Source organism: Pipistrellus hanaki (genome assembly GCF_964339955.1).
Source record: "Pipistrellus hanaki genome assembly, chromosome: 9".
NCBI lineage: Eukaryota > Metazoa > Chordata > Mammalia > Chiroptera > Vespertilionidae > Pipistrellus > Pipistrellus hanaki.
In genome coordinates this window covers 42917906-42931519 of record NC_140511.1, presented here as the reverse complement: position 1 = coordinate 42931519, position 13614 = coordinate 42917906, and the positions used below count along the sequence as shown (strand labels likewise).

The 13614-nt window shown below is 60.5% G+C and overlaps 1 protein-coding gene across 1 annotated transcript in view; it reads left to right on the top strand.

Moving 5' to 3' along the window:
* The first annotated feature begins 615 nt into the window (after positions 1 to 615).
* ARHGEF17 (Rho guanine nucleotide exchange factor 17) overlaps positions 616 to 13614 on the top strand; it is a 57451-nt gene continuing 44452 nt past the window's right edge. Inside the window, exon 1 of the mRNA XM_084893364.1 lies at positions 616 to 3951. Coding sequence (XP_084749490.1) covers positions 733 to 3951 — 3219 coding nt within the window. The 5' untranslated portion in view covers positions 616 to 732. The remainder of the gene's footprint in view (positions 3952 to 13614) is intronic.

The following is a 13614-nucleotide window of genomic DNA, read 5'->3' as shown; positions in this document are numbered from 1 at the left end:
ACGGGCGGGCGGGTGGGTCCGAGGTTGCCATGTTGGTCCCGGGGCTGGAGGCGTTCCCGCGCCAAAGCGGTCGGGCCGCAGTGGGCGCACCGTCCCGGCCCCAGGTCCGCGGAGCTGCCCACGCGCAGAGCTCGGAGTGAGTCCTCCGGAGGCGGCCGGGGCCCTGGGGGTCGTGCTAGCGGTCTCGCTCCCTCCTCTGGCTCCTCCCCATCCCCTCCCCCCATCCCGATTCCCAGCCCTTCGCGCGCGGGGAGCCCACCCCCTCTTCGGGGCTGGAGGCCCCGCCCCCCGCCCCCTTTCCTCCGCCACAAAGTTTATTTGCAACAAAAGGGAGCGAGGATCGAGCCGCCAAGAGGGAGGGAACCGGAGCGGGAGCGGGAGCTGGAGGGGAGGGAGGCGGGCGGGCGGGCGCGGAGCCGTGGAAGGGATCCGGGCCGGGCTGGGCCGCGCGCGATGCCCCGGGTCGCCCGGGCCGCCGGGGTGGGGGCCGGGCCGGGGGGTCGGCGCTGAGCCGGGAGGGGCCGCGCGGGATGGAGCCGGAGCCGCGCGCGGCCGCGGAAACTTGAGCCGCAGCGGATAAAGCTCTGCGCGTGGCCTCTGCGCCTCCTTCCCGCGAACTCGCTCCCCGGGCCTGCGGGTCCCGGCCGCTGCGCTCCTTCGGGGGGCGGGGGCGCAGGGGGGGTTGGCCGTGGCTCCCCGAGGCCAGCCCCCCCGGAGGGAGTGCCGCCCGCCATGGCGGACGGGGCGCCCCGGCCCCCGCTGTATCGCAGCGTCTCGTTCAAGCTGCTGGAGCGCTGGAGCGGCGGCGGCGGCGGGCCCGCGCCCAAGGAGGGGCCCCCGGACGCGGCCGGGCAGCGGGGCCGCGCCTCGTGCCGGCCGGCCGCGGGCGCCCCGGGCCAGCCCTCCCGGCGCGTGTCCAAGCTGGCGGCGGGGCCCCCGGCCGCCCCCGCGCAGCCGCGCCCGCTCCGCAGCCTCTCGCCGTCGGTGCGCCAGCTCTCCCGGCGCTTCGACCCGCCGCGGCGGACGGACGACGACGACGACTCGGCGGCGGGGGCCCGGGACGGGGGTGTCTCCCCCGGGGCCGCGGACGAAGCGGCCGAAGGCGCGGCGGCGGCGCGCGGGGCCTGGCCCAGCGTCCCCGAGATGCGCAAGCTCTTCGGCGGCCCCGGCTCCCGGCGGCCCAGCAGCGCCGCCGACTCCGAGGCCTCGGGGGCGCCCAGCCCCGACGGCGCCGCCGCGTGGGAACCCCCGGCCCGGGAGCCCCGGCAGCCGCCGCCGCCGCCCCCGCGGACGTGCTTCCCGCTGGCGGGCCTGCGCCCCGGCCCCGCGCGGCCGCTGCCCGGCCCGGGGACCGAGGGGCGGCGGCGGCGGCAGCAGCAGCCGCAGGAGCGGGCGCAGCGTCCGGCGGATGGTTTACATTCTTGGCATAGCTTCTCCCAACCGCAGGCCGGGACCCGGGCCTCCCGCGCCTCCTGCTCCTCCTCCTCCTCCTCCTCCATGGCCTCCTATCCTGTCCGCGGCGGCGCTGCCAGCTCCAGCGAGGAGGAAGAGGAGGGCCCGCCGCCCGGGGCGCGGAGCCCGGCCCGCCGCGGAGGCCTCTCCTCGGGCAGCGAAGAGGACCAGGATGGCGAGGGCGGCCGCCGCCGGAGAGGGAGGCCGGGGCCCGGGCCCGGGCCCGGGAGCGCCCCCGTGGAGGAGGACTGGAAACCGGACAGTCGTGAGTTAAGTCTGAGCAGCATGGACTCGGTGAGGGGAGCCAGAAGCCTGGAGCCCCCCACATCCCCCAGAGCCCCGAGCGAGGAAGGACCCCCGGAGTGGGGTGCGGCCTCGCCGCCTGGTGTGCCGGGTCCCCCCCAGGAGGGCCCTCGGTCTCCGGCAGACCCCGTGGGGGGAGCTTTCCGAGTGGCGAAGGTGAGCTTTCCCACCTACCTGGCCAGCCCGTCGGGCTCCTGTAGGAGCAGCCGCTACTCCAGCACCGAGACCCTCAAGGATGAGGACCTGTGGGCCAGCCGGGGCCCCGGGAGCTGGGGTGTGTACCGCTCCCCTAGCTTTGGAGCTGGAGAAGGGCTCTTCCTGAGGCCCCAGACTCGAACCCGCACCAAGGGACCCGTCGGCGCCACGAGGGCACTGAGGGACGGAGGACTGGAGTCGGATAAGCGGCGGCAGCGCAAGTCCCTGTCAAACCCGGACATTGCCTCCGAGACCCTGACGCTGCTCAGTTTCCTGCGCTCGGACCTTTCAGAGCTGAGGGTCCGGAAGTCTGCGGGGCGCCCCGGGGACCTTGGGAGTAGCCCCTTAGATGGCAGAGACTCACCATCAGCAGGTGGCATGGGGGGGCACCTGGGGCCCATGGCTCCGGCAGCCCTGGCTGCACCCGGCACCCGCCCCACACTCAAGGATTTGACAGCCACCCTTCGGAGGACAAAGTCATTCACCTGCTCTGAGAAGCCCACGGCCCGCCGTCAGCCCCGCACCAGTTCCCTGAAGCCCAGCTCCTCTGAGCTCCTGCTGGCAGACCCAGGTGCTGAGGAGGACCCGCTGCCCCTGGTTGTTCAGGATCAGTATGTCCAGGAGGCCCGCCAGGTTTTTGAGAAGATCCAGCGCATGGGTGCCCAGCAGGATGATGGCAGTGATGTCCCCCCTGGAAGCCCTGAGTGGGCAGGGGACGTGACCCACGGGCAGCGGTCCCAGGAGGAGCTCTCCGGCCCTGAATCCAGCCTGACGGATGAGGGCATTGGGGCAGACACGGACCCCTTTTGCAGCCTGGGCACCACAGGGGTATGGCGACCCCTTCACGCGCCTTCGTCCCAGACCAACCAACTCCCTGGGACCGAAGACGGTGTGGGAGGGTGGTCCCTGGTGGCTCCGGATGCTCCTCCCACACCAGGTGCCCTCCGCCGGAGACGAAAAGTCCCCCCTTCAGGCCCTGGCGGGGCTGAACTGAGCAATGGGGAGGCCGGGGAGGCCTACCGGTCTCTAAGCGACCCCATCCCACAGCGCCACCGGGCCACCGCCTCCGAGGAGCCCTCGGGGTTTTCCGTGGATAGCAACCTCTTGGGCTCACTGAGCCCCAAGACGGGGCTTCCAGCAGCCCCAGCTGTGGACGAGGGCTTGACCAGCGGCCACAGTGACTGGTCTGTGGGCAGTGAAGAGAGCAAGGAGGTCATGCAGAGCATCGTCCAAGAGCCCGGTGCCTTGGGGCGTGTGGTGGACGACAGGGCGACTGGCAAAGCCCCCAAGAAGAAATCTCTGAGTGACCCCAGCCGCCGCGGGGAGCTGGCAGGGCCTGGGTTTGAGGGCCCCGGCGGGGAGCCCATCCGAGAGGTGGAGCCGGTGCTGCCCCCGTCCAGCAGTGAGCCCATTCTTGCAGATGGACAGGCGGAACCAGGAGAGCCCAGTCCTGCCAGGGGCCGGGCACAGTCCGAGGTGGCTCTGCCCGAACCCCTGTCTGCCGGCCCCAGTGCCCACCACGACTTCCACCTTGACCCCAAACTGGCCGACGTCCTGTCCCCACAGCTCATCCGCCGCGGCTCCAAGAAGCGCCCAGCCCGGAGCAGTCACCAGGAGCTGCCGAGAGGGGAGGGCCGTCAGGCCCGACCCTCCTCCAAACACGTCCGCCATGCCAGCGTGCCTGCCACCTTCACACCTATCGTGGTGCCCGAGCCACCAGCTTCCGTCGGCCCCCCCGTGGCTGTGCCGGAGCCCGTGGGCTTTCCTGCCCGAGCCCACCCCGCACTGCAGGCACCCTCCCTCGAGGACGTCACGAAGCAGTACATGCTGACCCTGCGCTCCGGCGAGCTGCCTGCCCCGGTGCCAGGGCCAGTGCCAGTGGATATGCCATGCTTGACTCCAGTGGTTGCACCGCCCTCTGCTGAGGCCAAGCCCCCGGAGGTAACCCGGACTGCAGAAGAGCCTGCCCCGGCCAGCAAGTGCTTCAGCAAGCCGCAGGTGGTGAGTCCTCCAAGGGGGGCCTGCGGGGTGGGCTGAGAGGAGGCCATGGGCCCTGACTCCTGCAGGAGCCTTTTGCAGTGCTCCTTCGGCAGGAACCCAGGTCTGAGGGTGCTCCTCTGATTCTGGAAGTGCTCAGGCAGTTTTAAGAGGGCTAATGACTGAGGGCTTCTGCCTATCCAGGCCCCAGGGGCTTCAGGCCGCTGCTAGTGCTAACTCTGAGGTTCTTACCTGCTCCAAGGTGCTCCGGGCGATAATTACACAGGGTGTATTTAATCTTGTCCTTTAGCTATTTTTCAGGGATTGACTTTAGAGATCCTATCTGGTTCTTTGTTTTAAATACACCAGGAGGTGGGAGAGTGATGGAACTTTCTAGAGAGGCTTGCTGCCGTATCAGCCAGACCCCTCGTAGGACGTTTGGGGTTGGGAGCCCACCGTTGGCACGGGTTTGCCCTCCCCCAGTGGCTTTCCTCTGGTAGATTCAAGTGTAGGTCTGCCCCTGGGCCTGGGGAGGAGACACAGGCATTATTTTATGGAGGAGTAGCGAGGGCTCTGTAAAGTACATTGATGGTCCTGGCCTTTCTCTGACTTACCCTCCCCATTAAAAAACCAGGGGGACTGTGGACAAGGTGGTTTTATGTCTCCAGCTGGTGATGCCACATTTGGGGGGACTCATGGGTTGGAGTTGGGGCACTCTTGGGCCTGAGGTTTGCTGGAGCCTCTTCTGATTAGAATGGGGGCCTCGAGGGGAGGGCCGGGCCAGGGCGGTGGCGGCTGGAGCTCAGCAGACAGCAGCCTTGAGAGTTTGAGCGTGGTTCGGACCCCCACAGGCAGGAATCGCCTCTGTGGGTCGGGGTGGAGGTTCTGGTCCATTATCCTTCTGCTTACATCCTCTCCCCGCCCCGGCTCCCTCCTGGTGACTCTGAGATGCGTTCCCCTTCCTCTGGCTTCCGGTTCCCCTGGAGCTTTGGCTGTGGGTTCAAACAGGTTCCAAGTGCTTGCTGCTAGATTCAAGGCTCTGGGGTCTGGCCCCGGCACCAGGATGGCCCCAGGGCTGTTGAACCACGACCTGTACTCCCACTGAGCTCCCTGCCTGAGAGCCTGGAGCCGCTAAATGCTGGACTAATTTGGTCACTCCCCGCGCTCTCACGCCCCTTCTGAATTTTCGTTCTCTTTGTTCTCTCCTTGTCTCTAGTTCCCCTGGTCCTGGCTCTGGTTGGTGTCTCACGGAGACCAAAAGCAGGCAGGGAATGGGAAAAGGGGACATGTGGGGCCTGTCCTTCCTTCTGAGCCCAGTAAGGCAGCTCAGGTGCCCCTAACGTCAGAGCCTGTTGTCTTTGGAGCATGGGACTGGGGGAGGGTGAGAGCAGGGCAGCTTCTGCCAGGCCCCTCCCCAGCTCTCGCTCCTATATAATTATCTCCTCTGAGAGCCTTGAAGACTAAATTAGGGGAGAGAGCAGGGGTGAACCAAGGGACTCCGGGAGACTGGGGTTGGGTGGGGGTGGGGGGAGGAGGCTGTTACTCATATGAAGAGGCCTTGAGATCCAGGGAGGAGGTGGGAGTTTTTGCAGAATTGGCTCCTGGTATACCTGGTATTCCCTGCCTGCCTGACCTCAGCCGGGAGCTCAGGGTCCCCCTGCCCTCCGGGGCCTGTGCAGTGGGCCCGCGGTGAAAGCTCTCTCCAAGCTCTTAAGCCTGTTTTGCCTTCCCAGGCTCCCACCTCCCCAGGCCCAGCGTGGCGTCCCCTCTGAGGGGAGAGATTGGTGAGCCTATCGGAGCAGACAGGGTTTGAGCTCTGGCTCTGAGTCCCCGTGTGGCCTTGGATTAGTCACCTCTGCTCCATGCCTCACCTTTCCCTTTCTGTAAAATGGAGGCAGTGGTCTCTGTCTGGCAGGCCTGCACAGGGAGCGGCTAGTACATTCACTTCCTTCCTGGGGGCAGGGAGAGGGGAAAACAGGCTCTACTCCTCCAGCAGCTTCTGGTGACCAGCCTGGCCCCTCCTCCCTGCTACTACCTACTGGTTTCTGAACACAGGGCTAGGCCGGTGATCGGCAAACCGCGGCTCACGAGCCACAATGCGGCTCTCTGGCCCCTTGAGTTTTTAGCAAAGGCCAGCTTAGGAGTACCCTAATGAAGTTAATAACAATGTGCCTACCTATATAATTTAAGTTTAAAAAATGTGGCTCTCAAAAGAAGTTTCAGTCGTTGTACTGTTGATGTTTGGCTCCGTTGACTAATGAGTTTGCCGACCACTGGGCTAGGCAGTCCTGGCCTCAGTATAACCTGGTGGACTTGAATTGGCTCAGAAGACACTCACCATCTCCTAATCCCCAATCCCCATCCTCTAGCCTAAATCCCTCCTGCTGTCTGTCCTCTCCAAGAAGATGGGGAGCGCTGTGCACCCCCTCCTGCGGGTCTCCGTGGAGCAGACAATGGTCCCTTGTTTCTGGCCCAGGGCTCCAGTGGCGCTGCCTGGGCTGTGGGTGGAGATGGTGTGGTGTGGGCTCCGGAGTAAGCGGAGAGAAGAGGCTTTCACACTTTGCTGATGGGGCAGAAACCAGTGTGAACCCGGCCAGGAGCTGCCCTGGTGCAGAGGAGGCCCCAGCCCTGGCCCCGGGCTATGTGGAAGTCTCTCCTAGCTGAGTTCATATTCGCCCTTCACACGCTGTTCTCTCCCCTCCCCTGTTCCTTTCCCACCCCTACCCCCGCCATTTGTTGGGAGCAGGGAACCTGGGTACCAGGCCTGGCTCTGCCTCTGAGCCAGTGTAAGACTGGAAAGTCATCTTGGGCCTTGGTTTTGCCATCTGTTCAATGGGTGGTGGGACTTGTCTACTCTTTGAGGCTCTAGAATAGCGGTGTCGAACTCAATCAGAGAAGGGGCCAAAATCTAAAATCCAGCCTAAATCGCAGGCCGAATGGTTTACTGAACAGTCATAAACTGACAATGTCATAAACTGACAGCGGAGTGCAGTGATGACAGCGCGGTGCGGGCCACATTGCAAGGCCTGGCGGGCTGGATTTGGCCCGCGGGCCTTGTGTTTGACACATGTGCTCTAGAAGATCAGTCTACAGGGCAGCCAAGGGAACAGGAGGAGTTGGCGTGTGGCTGGAAGGGAGAGGAAGGCAGGTCTATGCAAGAGCTGTAAAGACCAGGAGCCTGGGAATGAGGGTAAGCAGAGGGCTTTGTTCTGTGGATACATCTTGCTTATGTGTGTGTGTGGGGTGGGGGGGCGCGCCAGGGCTGTGAGAGCCTCCCACACCTCTCGGCATTTCCTCCAGGTCCACGAAGCATAGCCTGATGATCAGCAACTCTCTAGGGCTTCCCCACCTTGGCCTCAAAGCTGACTTGGGGTCCAGCCTACTGCCCTCAGATATTTGATACCCATTTGACAGATGTGACAACTATCACCACATCCAGACAGGAAACAGAAAGTGACTTGTCTGTCAAAATCAGACCTTCAGCATATTGGAATAGCAGTAACAGTGGCTAACATTTTTTAAGTGCTTTCTGTATGCCAGACACTCTGAATGTGTCATTCTTCAGATGTGAAAGCTGTGGGAATCTCATAGTGCTGAATTCTTAGGATGTCAGGCTTGGATTCGCACCGAATCCTCAAATGTCAGTGTCTTAGAGTTGGAGGGGCCCGCGAGGCCCCTGTTCCTTGTAGGCTTGGTCTGCCCTCTGGCAGAGGAACGGGATCAGGAACAGGAGGAAGGATTAGCCTGCACACCCCTCCCTAGCAGCCTGAACACCTGTGAACACCTTGATGGCGGCTATCTAATTCACTGGGGCGGGGGTTGGAGTGGGAAGAACTTGAAGACTCAGAAGGAGGATGTTGAGTCTAAGCTCACACAGGAAGGCAGGGCAGAGCCAGGCCCCAGCGCCAGAGCCCTGGCCTTGCCGCCCGCTGCCGGCCCAGCAGACACAGCAGACACAGCCCCCACGCCCGGCTGCCCAGGCCGCTCTGGCCGCAGAGGAAGGCCGGGGCTGCCGCTCTCCGGCACCTTCCCTCTCTGCCTCTCCTTGGCAGGGAACCCTCGGGAGGGGGGGTTTCTCCTTTCCTCCTTGGCTTTTTGTTATGATTTTTCCATGGAAACTGGTTCTGGGAGGGGAGGCGATTAGGACATTTGGAGTTCTGAGCGGCACCAAATATCTATTATTAAATGTCCTGTCACCGGGCATGAGAAGGGTGTGTGTGGGGGGGGGGGGGGGGTACAGGCCTAGGGCTGTCCCTTTCCTCTGTTTGTTCCCTGCTGCCCCCACTCCCTTCCAAAGGGCCCTGAGCTACTGGGGGGGAGTGTGACCCCGGAATGGTCCCCCCCACCCCCCAGGCAGAGAAGAGTTGGAGGATGGACCAGAGTTGAGCCTGACATTTTCCAGCCCCACATTTCAGGGACCAGCTGGGCTTGGGAGGCTGGCAGCCGCTGCGAAGCCTGTCCCCAGCCCCCAGCCCAGGGCAAGAACTCGCCCCTCCTGCTCTCTTCCCTCCCATCTGTGACCGCTCAGGCTGCACAGGCCCCCTCCCCGCGGAGGGGAGGCACCCCAGGCTGCCCGGGAGCTTTCAGAATCCAGAAGCAGACTGAGGGGCTGTAGGGTGTTGAGGGCCTGGCCTCATGCTGGCAGGGGAGGCTTCCCGGAGGAGGCTCTGCTTGAATTTGGCCTTTAAACCCGAAGAGAGGGCCCTGGGTGATGTGGCTCAGTTGATTGAGCACCGTCCTGTGCACCGAAAGGTCACTGGTTTGATTCCCGATAAAGGCACATGCCCAGGTTGCCGGTTCGATCCTGAGTTGGGGTGTGTACAGGAAGCAGCCGATAGATGTTTCTCTCTCCCTCTCCTTCCAGGTGATAAAAAAAAAAAAAAAAAATCAATGAAAACATATTTTCAAAAAACTGAAGAGAAGGAGGGATTCTCGGAGAAGGGCATAGCATGAACAGAGGCTAGGAGGTTGGAAAGAATATGGCAAGTTGCATGCAGAGTTTGTTTCAGAGGCTTGGGTGACCCTTAATAGGGCAATGCATTCATCCATTTAGCAAACGGTCTCTAGACACGGGTTTTCTTCTAGGCCCTGGGGATGGACATCAGCACACAAAGGTCTGGCCTCATGAAGCTTCCAGACTGGAGGAGGCCTGTCTGTGAATGGGTACGTTGTAAGTCAGAGATGCAGGGGCTGCACAGCAAAATGAAGCAGGATAAGGGAGAGAGAGTGACAGGGAGGATGTGCTATTTTATTTTTTTAAATCCTCACCCGAGGATATGTTTTTTCCATTGATGAGAGAGGGAGAGAAACATTGATGTGAGAAACATCGATTGGTTGCCTCCCATATATATCTCAGACCAGGGATTGAAACTGCAACCTGGGCTGAAACCGGTTTGGCTCATTGGATAGAGCTCTCAGCCTAGGGACTGAAAGGTCCCGGGTTCGATTCCGATCAGGGGCATATACCTTGGTTGTGGGCATATCCTCAGTAGGGGATGTTCAAGAGGCAGCTGATCGATGTTTCTCTCTCATCGATGTTTCTGGCTCTCTATCCCTCTCTCTTTCTCTCTGTAAAAAATTCAATAAAATATATTTTAAAAAAGAGAGAGAGAGAGAAAGAAAAGAAAAAGAAAGAAAGAAAGAAACTGCAACCTGGGTATGTGCCCTGACCAGGAATCGAACTCTCAACCCTTCAGTGCATGAGACGGCACTCTAACCAGTGATCAATGCCGTCTAGGCGGGAGGGTATGCTATTTTAGATTGAGAGGTCTGAGAAGGCCTCTTTGAGGAGGTGAGGTTGGAGCAGAGGCAGTGAGAGCAAGCCGGGTTATGGTGTGGGGGGAAGGATATTCTGGGCCGAGAACAGCAAGTGCAAAGGCCCCGAGGTAGAAATGTGTGTGAGAAATTGTCAAGAGGACTGTGTGGATGGAGCAGAGTAGGAAATGAGGTCAGGGAGGTAAGGAAGGGTGAAAATGGGTTGGAGCCAGACAAGGTGGATCTCATAGGCCAGTGGAAGGTCTTTGACATTTATTTGAGGTGAGATGGGCAGGCTCTGTTAGAAGGTTCTGAATAGAGTACCTGATCTGATTTAGGCCTTCCTAGACCCGCTCTGGCTACTTTGTGGGGGTAGAATGTAGAGGTCCATGGTAGAAGAAGGAAGGCCAGCCAGGGGGCCATTGGAATAATCCAGGCAAGAGCTGATGGTGGCCAAAACCGGTTTGGCTCAGTGGATAGAGCGTCAGTCTGCAGAGTGAAGGGTCCTGGGTTCGATTCCGGTCAAGGGCATGTACATTGGTTGCGGGCACATCCCTGGTAGGGGGTGTGCAGGAGGTAGCTGGTCAATGTTTCTCTCTCATCGACATTTCTAGCTCTCTATCCCTCTCCCTTCCTCTCTGTGAAAAAGCAATAAAACATATTTAAGAAAGAAAGAAAGAAAGAAAGAAAGAAAGAAAGAAAGAAAGAAAGAAAGAAAGAAAGAAAAAAAGAAAGAAAGAAAGAAAGAAAGAAAGAAAAAAAGAGCTGAGGGTGGCTTGGAGTGGGGCCGAGGTGGCCAGTCAGGGGTGGGTTTCTGCTGCAGCACAGATGGCTTTGGGAGGGCCTGGGCTCTGGCATTCTAGGTGACCATGTAGCTGCTTAGGCTGCTGAGGCTGGCAGTGTGTGAGGGGTTGCTTAGGGTGGGGAAGCGGCAATGGACAAAGCCCCCAGGGTAGACTGGGACTGGAGGTTGCACTGGCTGGCTGTCCCCTGCAGACCTATGTTAGCTTGGCTCAAAGGCTAGGAGCGTAGGGCTGTCACAGGGCCCCAGGGAGGGCCGTGCCATAGCCCATTGGTGTCTCCATGCAGGAACCATGGCACCCATTAGCTTCAGCCTGCATGTCTCCTAGGACAGAGAGCGCACGCCACCACAAGGCAATCCTGTCCCTCCATCCGGTCCTCCAAGTAGGCGGTCATTGCCATGGCCCCATCATAGGGATGAAGAAGCAGGGTCCCCAGTGGGCAGAGGTTCCCCAAGGCCCTGGGATCAAGCATGGGATTTGGCCCCAGGTGTCCTGATGCCCGGGTCACATATTGGCCCCACAGAGTTCCTACTGAGCAGAGCTGGCGGGGATGGGGGTGGTGGGGCGGGGGCAGAGGGAGCCTGTTTCCCAGAAAGGCTCGAAGCCCTGGTGCACTTATTGGGAAGTGTGCCCAGGCAGCCTGGCGCCTGGCTGGCAGGCCCTGAAACAGGGGCCCTGGGTCCCCTGGGAAGCAGGAGTCTGTTGGAGCTGCTGTCACCGCCAATGGGAGGGCACTGACTTCCACCCCCAGTCTCTGGGGCATTCCAGCGGTGAACAGAGGCAGAAGAAGACGGCCAGGCTGCGGGTCCCTGAACAGTGGGCAGCTCCAGCCTATGACGTGCAGGGGCCTGAGGCCTCAGCAAGGGTATCAGAGCCCCCAGAGGGGTGTCCATGGTCCCCTCTAGTAACTGGGGGGTAACCAAGGATGACCTGGTGTAGTTCAAAGGAGGTCTGCACTAGAGTCAGGAGGTCCGAGTTCTAGCCTTAGCCACTCCGTTTTCCTGCTGTGTGTCCTTAAGTACGTCCATTTTCCTCTCAGAGCCACAGATCCCTCCATGCTCTGGAGCAGCAGAATAAAATCTCCCAGCGGTGAGGGTGGGGAATGCTGACCCCAGGGTAGGCTGGGACTGGAGGCTGCACTGGCTGGGAGCTTTGTCAATCCCCGCTTCCCCACCCCGGGAGAGGAGGCAGCAGCTGCACTGAGTTGTACTAAAGCGCTGGCCGCTGGTGACTCGCAGCCCATGAGGGCACTCAGGAGAGTGAGGCCACACGAACCCTGGTATGGCCCCCAGGGCCCTTCCCCTTCCACTAGCTGCTGCTCCAGGCCCCCTCCCCAACATGCACTCTTAGACCGGGACTCTCCCCACCCGTGTGCCTTGAGGCCTGTGCCAGAGGTAGTGCTGCTGCTGTTGCAGTTAAAACTTCCTCCAGGGCTTGGGGAAGTCACCGGGCTCTGAGACTCTCCCTGGGTAGGGAGAGAGGGTGAGAGGGGTCTTACAGAGCTACCTGAGGTGGGAGGGGCCTGAGCTGATTCCAAGGTTTTGGTTGGCAGAGATGGGTGATCGTTTAGTTTCCTATTGCTTCTGGAGCAATTTACTCTCCAGTGGCTTAAAACAAAACGAATGGTATCTTACAGTTCTGGAGATCAGAAGAAATGGCTTTCATGGAGTTAAAATTAAGGTATTAACAGGATTTCATTTTTTCTAGAGGCTTTAGGGGAAAACCAATTTCCTTGGCTTTTCCAACTTCTGGGGCTGCTGTCCCCCTCCTCTGCCTTCAAAGCCATCAGCTTAGCACCTTTAAGTCTCTCTCACACTCGGATCCATACCTCCTGCCTCCCTCTCATAAGGACCCTTGTGATTACTCAGGGCCCACGGGATCACCTAGGATAATCTTCCCATCTCAAAATCTTTCATCACATCTGCAAAGTCCCTTTTGCCACAGAAGGTAACATATTTGCCACGTAAGGTAACAGGTTCCGAGGATCAGGATGCGGACATCTTTGGGGACCTTCGTTCGGCCTTCCGCAGGTGGGCAGAGGGGCCGGGCTGTCAGCTCCTGAGATCCAGAGCCTCTGGTAGATGCTGGACACCTGGCTGGACCTGTGAGTTCAAGCCCACTGCATTTACCCTGCAGGCATTTCTTTCCATGCTCATCGGCCACTCACCGCGCAGCAGTCCTCTGTTGAGGCCCTTGATGGGCAGTGAGCACACACAGGGAAAGCTTGGACGTCATCCCTACTTGCACGGAGCTTTCAACAGGGGTCCCAGCTCCTGAGGAGGGTAGGGTCCAGGCGATGGCTGAGCCCTGGCTGGTGGGAGAGGGGCAGAAGAGCCAGTGGGTCCCGTGTGGGCAGGCTTGGCTTCTAGGTTGGCTGGCCCTGAGTTTGCTGACTGAAAGTGGGATGAAGCAGCTCCCAAGCAGGGTGGTTGGCAGAAGAGTTTGGAGCCAGGGCAAAGACAGAAGGTAGGGGTCCAGGGAGGGTGTGGGAGTCACATCTCTGCCAGGTATTCCCAGGTGGATCTAAGGGACATCTGGAGAGGAGCCCCCTGTGCCGGGAGCAAAGGTATCTGGGTCCCCAGAGAGGGGTCCACGGCCTTTCAGTAGCCCTGGGGTATCTGATGCTGTTGGGCCTCTTGGGTTCTTTCATGCCCTGAGAGGCCAGGGTGCTTCCTCGAAGGTGTCAATGGAGGGTGCCGTGGGTCAGGAGTACGGCCCAGATCCCTGCTCCCCGGCTGGCTCCTCTGAGTCCAAGAAACGGGTGAATTATCCCCTCCCTCCACCAAGGATCATTGTTCAGAGTAAATGCACTAATGCTGAGAGGGCTTTAGAAAAACTGTTCGTTCCTCCCCTCCTGACTGCGATGCTGAGATGTTCGGATGCTAAGATTCTCAGAGACATTCACTCCAAGACGCTCAGATTCTTGGCATCTTTTTCCGATTCTGAAGCACAAGGTAAAACTCTGAACAGGAGGGCGAGGGGGGTCCTGGCTACCTCTGGGTGGACCAGGTGGCCCAGCAGCTGGGCCTTTGGAGTGGGCGGGGGAGCGGGGGTGGGCGGTTGGGTGGAAGCACCCATTGTCCTGGCTTCTTTCTCCAGCTCCTTTCTCCTTTTGTTACCACCAGCCTCA